General features: G+C 35.0%; 1 protein-coding gene across 6 annotated transcripts; it reads left to right on the top strand.

Annotated features, from left to right (window-relative positions):
• The first annotated feature begins 1,661 nt into the window (after nucleotides 1-1,661).
• LOC115713556 (protein NPGR1) lies at nucleotides 1,662-5,724 on the top strand. 6 transcript variants are annotated; one of them, XM_030642058.2, is made up of 6 exons: nucleotides 1,662-1,916; nucleotides 2,484-2,700; nucleotides 2,827-3,085; nucleotides 3,257-4,488; nucleotides 4,838-4,985; nucleotides 5,067-5,724. In XM_030642058.2, exons 2-6 carry the CDS (start codon nucleotides 2,509-2,511, stop codon nucleotides 5,375-5,377), a joined length of 2,142 nt encoding a protein of 713 aa, XP_030497918.1. In that variant the 5' UTR covers nucleotides 1,662-1,916; nucleotides 2,484-2,508; the 3' UTR covers nucleotides 5,378-5,724. The 6 variants fall into 6 exon arrangements, with proteins under 6 accessions (XP_030497918.1, XP_030497913.1, XP_060961189.1 ...); XM_030642053.2 differs by having other exon boundaries at nucleotides 1,662-1,912; XM_061105206.1 differs by having other exon boundaries at nucleotides 1,663-1,916; nucleotides 2,357-2,700.
• Nucleotides 5,725-6,213: the final 489 nt, after the last annotated feature.

Below are 6,213 nucleotides of genomic sequence, written 5' to 3' on the forward strand. Positions count from 1 at the left end.
ACTAGAATATAATTTATATAATTATTTGAAAGTGTTAATAAAATTAGGTAGATATTTTTTTTTTTCATATATATATATATATATAAGTCTAAATTTAAATTTAATATATTTAAAAAATATGATAGAATTGAATTAGATTGTTTTATTATTATTATTTGAATGGTAATAACAACATGCAATGTAAGACTAAGTAAAGATGCATTATATAATTTATATTGTTGACCTCGCTTTTAGCTAATAACAGTGAGTAATTAATAAGCGATTAAGAATGTAATTAAAATAGAGCAAAAATAACAAAATAATAAGGAACACCAGATTTTAAAGAGGTTCGGTCTTGTGAGTGTGGTAATAGCCTACTCTCCTTGAATTGTATTAACTTGAGAGAAATAATAAAGTGTTTTTCTCTCTTAAAGATTCTTAGAATAAATCTCTGAGTAATTCTCTTAGATCTCTCTTTCTGAAGCAATTCTTTCGATCCCCTTCACAGTGAGGGAAAGTCACTATTTATAGGGCCTTAATGCATGAGGAAAGGTTTCCCTTTTGCTTACAATGTATAAAATAGGAAATTACATTTATTACATAATTATGAGACACGAAATAGGAAATTAGAACAGGTTGCCATATTTCTCTGATTCAATCCCACGATCGTAGGGATTGCCTTCGTGTCTGAGCTTCACAAGATCATTCTGAAGTAATTAGCTCCTGATAAGTAGTTTGGCAAGCCAGACTTATACCTGTCCGGATGATCTATCTTTCATCCCGCTCGAGTAATCAAAGGTTATACATGTCGATGTACCATATAGAGTCTGTCCAGGACATTCTCCTCCGCCCAGACACAAGAAATGCAGGATATGTGTCACCTGATTCTTCTACCACGTCACTGTGGAAAAAAATTGGATAAGATACATGTTATTATTTAATCCGAAAATTATCCGTTTAATAAAGTGTGTCAATTGAAAACGACCCATACCTATTTAAGGAAGATCCAAACTCATTATTTTATGCAAGTTATTTTGAGTCGTATAATCGTGTTATCGTGTCTAACATATTTTGCTGCGTCTATATTTTATGATAATGATAATACAAAATTTACCCAATCTAACCCGTCTCCAATAGAGGAGTTTTTTGTTTTTCAATGGTTATACATAGAGTTGTTGTACTTGTGACAAATCACCTAACTCACTTAACAGCTTGATTGAAGGACTCTGTTCAATAATAAATAAACAATTCAATTAAAAAAAGGGTGTTAGAAAGTAAATAACAATAATGATTAATTCTAGATTAAATGACTTATGAACAAAATTTAATATTATAAAAATGTTAATACGGGGAACTTAAATGTGGATTATAGAACAAACCAGAGGGTGCCCAAATCAATTTCACAAACTATAATTGTATACAACAAAAATTTCAATTTCAAACCAGAAAACAGAATAAAGAACAGAGAATCTGACCCTGCAAAGTGCACACCCCAACTTTACCCCTACACAGACCACTAGACCAGACCTATCCCCACTAAGCCCAAAAAAGAAAAAGAAAAGGAAAAACAAACAAATTTACAGATGAAATGGCCCTAACAAAAGTCATTTTGTTTTTATTTTTTTAAGAGTAATTTTTAAGTACTATAATTTTATCCAAAAAAAAAAAAAAAAAAATTGTAATACATTACATTTATGTTCCCATCATCAAATGCCGCACTATCTATAAAATATATAAATATATATATTTTTTTTCTTTTCCTTGTAATGGCATCATATATTTGTTGAGCTTAGAAGAAAGATTCCAAAATTTAAAAAACCCAAAACCCAGACAACAGAGGCTATAAACGAGAGGTAGCTTTCATGGTCACGACGACTTCTTCGTACAAATCGCGTTTTTGGATTTCGGGTTCTTTTTCTTCTTTCCTTTTCAGGTGGGTAAGTCCAAAGCTCTCTTCTCCTTGTTTGTCTCGCCGTTATCATTTACCCTTGTTTCTTCGTCATTTTCAACTCTGCAGTAGTTTATTGTCTTTATGTTGTTCTCATTTTCTTTTCAGTATGCTTAATGAAAAAGAAAGTTCGTGATAGTAATTGTATTCTTATTGTATTTTATGGTCTCTTTCGTTTTTGGATCTCATTTGTTGCTTCATGCTATAAAATTGATTTTCTAAAAGAGTTTGTTCTACTAATTTTAAACTAGTTTTTTAAGAGCAAAGTCTTTCTGGGTCCTTCCATCTTTTTATAAGAAGATATTATTGTCACGTGTGACATTTGAGTATTCCATCCCTGCAAGTTAACTACATGTGGGATAATTATAGCTTTTACTTGCTTTGCATCATTGGGAAAACTTATAATATTACTTTTTTATTGCATTATAGTCTGTAAAAGAAATGTGGTTTTCTTTAAAGGACTTGTATCAACTGAATACCAGGTGCCCCATGTGAAAGACATAGCTGATAAGTGATTTCATTTCTGGGGAAAAAATAAAAATAAAAATTCCTATAGCCAAGAACCAAGTTTTTGAGACAAGATGTTGTGTGCTTGTTCTGGGGAGCAATTTAAATTGGAAGAGCCACCACAGTCACCGGAGTCACTCGCCACAAGAGACTTCTCGGCGAGTGGTCTTTCCTCAAGAACTGGAGACTGGGAATCAAAATTTGAAGACATCCAAGTGGATGAAGCTGAATCAACTCTAAAAGAAGCTCTTTCACTAAATTACGAGGTGGGTCCTAAACATTCTGATGTTCTAATTACTGCAGTGAAACTAACCAGCTTTTGTTGAGTTTGGTGTTTTTTGATGAACTGTTGGCTTGAAATATTGATCTTACATTATGTGAACGCATTACAGGAAGCCAGGGCTTTGTTAGGGAGGCTTGAATATCAGAGAGGAAATTTTGATGCTGCCCTTCAAGTATTTCAGGGCATTGACATAAAAAATTTAACTCCAAGGATGACCAAGGCTGTTGTTGAAAGAACTAGGCAGAGAAAGCCACGTTCTAAAGGTGATGTTGTGCCTGCTGGTATAATGTCAATGCACTCCGTTAGCCTCCTTGTTGAAGCAATATTACTTAAGGCACGGTCGTTGGAGGAACTCGGAAGATATGTAGGTATGAACATTTCTCTGGGGATGGTTTTCTTTTAGGCCTTTCCAACACAAAATTATATGTTCTGAGTTAAGGAGATTATTTAGGTTGCTTGGAATTTTTCAAGGCAAAACCATGTCTTATAACAATGAGTGTGTCTAAAATTGGCTCTGATTTGTTTTTCTCAATCATCAGATGCTGCAAAGGAGTGTAAAATAATTCTTGACACAGTTGAATCGGCAATGCCTATTGGAATGCCTGAGGGTATTGGTGAAGACTGCAAATTGCAGGAGATGTTTCATAAAGCTTTAGAGTTGCTTCCATATCTCTGGACAAAGGCGGGTTTTCTTGACAATGCTATTACAGCATATCGCAGGGCTCTGGTCAAGCCATGGAACTTGGATCCTGAAAGGTTAGCTGCTGTACAGAAAAACTTGGCATCTACATTACTCTATGGCGGTGTTGAAACAAACCTTCCTCTTCAGTATCAAGTATGGGGTCCAACTACACCTAAAAACAGTGTAGAGGAAGCAATCATTTTGTTATTGATACTCATGAGAAAGGTGTCATCTCTTGAAATAAATTGGGATCAAGAAATCATGGATCACCTGACATATGCCCTTTCTGTTTCTGGACAATTCGAACTATTAGCAGATCATGTTGAACAGATTCTTCCTGGAGTCTATAGCCGAGCCGAGAGATGGTACTTTCTTGCTCTATGTTATAGTGCCGCAGGCCAAGATGAAGCTGCTATAAACCTTTTGAAAAAGGTTGCGGGCAATTCTGAAGCAAAGCAAATGCCCCACTTTCCTGCTTTCCTCTTAGGTGCAAAGCTGTGTTCTCGAGATCCAATTCATGCAAAAGAAGGGATTGAGTTTTCTCGTAAAGCAATCAATGCGGTCAATAATCAATATGAACATTTCAGGGGTCAAGCCCATAACTTCCTCGGTGTTTGTTATGGCATTGCAGCCCGAGCTTGTGTGTCAGATTCCGAAAGACTTGTTCTTCAAAGGGAGTCTTTGAACTCTTTAAACCTTGCAGTCCTTAATCAGAAGAATGATCCTGAAGTGTTGTTTAACCTTAGCCTGGAAAATGCGGTGCAAAGGAATCTGGAGGCTGCTTTCGATAATGCAATGGCTTATGCTGATATAGTGGTTGGCAGCACTGGACGCGGGTGGAAGCTATTAGCTCTCATTGTTTCTGCAAAGCAGCAGTTCAAGGATGCTGAAAACATAGTTGATTTCGCTTTGGACGAGGCTGTAAAAATGGACCAACTAGAACTTCTCAGGTTGAAAGCTGTGCTTCAAGTTGCTCAGGAGCAACCCAAACAAGCAATAGAAACCTACAGACTTTTGCTAGCTCTGGTTCAAGCACAAAGGGAGCTTCAAACTAAGAAGTTTCAGCAAGTGCAGAACTTAGATTCCGAGGTGTGTATCTCATATTTATCTTATGTATTTATAAAGCCAAGTAACATAAATGAAGTATAGACATGGTTTCAGCAAACCATTTTTCTGTAAATAGTAAAACTTTCCTGTCCATTCTTATATTTGTCAATGTTTACTTTTCCTTCAAAAGAAGCAGCTCGTACTCAATAGTCTTTGGTACTAGATAATGAGTTGCTAAAGTCATTTTTTCTTCAAGTAGGAGTGAGAATATTTGGAAAATTACGTTATACTATGCTCTGAGCAAAGTTAGAGTATTTCCATACTCCATATGGAAATGTGACATTATTTTACCTGAAAAACCTTCTCAAACTTAAAATCATCATCTCTTCAGGTATTAGCAGAAAGAAAGTTGGAAAGTGAAGCCTGGCAGGATTTAGCTGCAATTTATACAAATCTCGGTTTGTGGCCTGATGCAAAAATATGCGTTGACAAAGCCAAGCTAATCGAGTTTTATTCTCCTAGTAGTTGGCATACAATGGGTAGGATTCTGTCCCTGTTATCTAGTCCTTTCAACTATTAGTAATACACTAATTGTAATAATTGTGCATCTCAAATTTCAGGAATGTTGTTTGAGACACAATCACAATACAAGGAGGCTCTTATTTCATTCTCATTCTCCTTGTCAATTCAACCGGATTATGTTCCAAGTATAGTTTCGACTGCCAAAGTGTTGATGAAACTCGGTGGCCAATCACTCCCAATTGCAAGAAGCTTTCTGATGAATGCTCTACGATTAGAACCGACAAACCATGAAGCATGGTTGAACCTTGGATTGCTTTCAAAATCCGAAGGATTATTGCAACAAGCAGCGGAATTCTTTCAAGCTGCCCATGAGCTAAAAATGTCAGCTCCAGTACAAAGCATTGCATGATGATGGCTTTCCAAACTATCTTTGAGCATTAAATGTTACAACTAAGAGAGAGTTCATCAGATTGGATTTTATGAAAGAAGAAATTTTTTCTTGCTCCATGCACTCTTGCAAGGAGTGTCATTCATTCCTTTGCTTTTGAAAGAAAAAAAAAATGTATAGTAGCCCTGCTACTGCTCAGTAGCTTTTGAGTAGCAATTTACTTGGATGTTACGCACACCTTTGCTTGCCATTTAATTCATTTTGGTTAAATGTATAGCTTTTATTCAGTCCTGGATGCTTTTCTGTAGCTTTTAGTTTGTGGGGGCTCCTTTTAGTAGCCATTTTAATTGCATCATTCTTTCTGGTTATTTAGCTTGACCATAAAATTGAATTGATTTTTCCTTTTCCTTTTTCTCTTCGATGCATACAAAAGGAAGATGATCATATATTTCAACAGCAAAACGAAAAAAGAAATGCATGCCACGTGTTATAACAATGTTGCGTCAAAAACACTAACATGTACATTATTCCTTTTGGAAAACTTTAGTTATGCATTCTTTCTTATAGAGCATATTGACAAAACATGCCAACCTTAAACTTTAAAGCAAAATATGCCTATAATTTTTAATATTCTTTTAGTTTTTATTCAGGTTTTTCTTTATTTTTTTATCAAGAAGAAAATGATTTCATTAATCACAAGTAAAATACAACCAAATTTTACAGAACAAAACAAAGGGCACTACAAAATTGCCCCAAAACCAAAACCAAAACCAACAACCTAGTTACACATTTTCTCAATAAATCTCTCAACCTGTATAGAATGTTTTCTATTTTTTTACAATGTATAATCTTTGAAT

This window comes from Cannabis sativa, chromosome X (genome assembly GCF_029168945.1).
Source record: "Cannabis sativa cultivar Pink pepper isolate KNU-18-1 chromosome X, ASM2916894v1, whole genome shotgun sequence".
In the NCBI taxonomy this organism is placed as follows: domain Eukaryota; kingdom Viridiplantae; phylum Streptophyta; class Magnoliopsida; order Rosales; family Cannabaceae; genus Cannabis; species Cannabis sativa.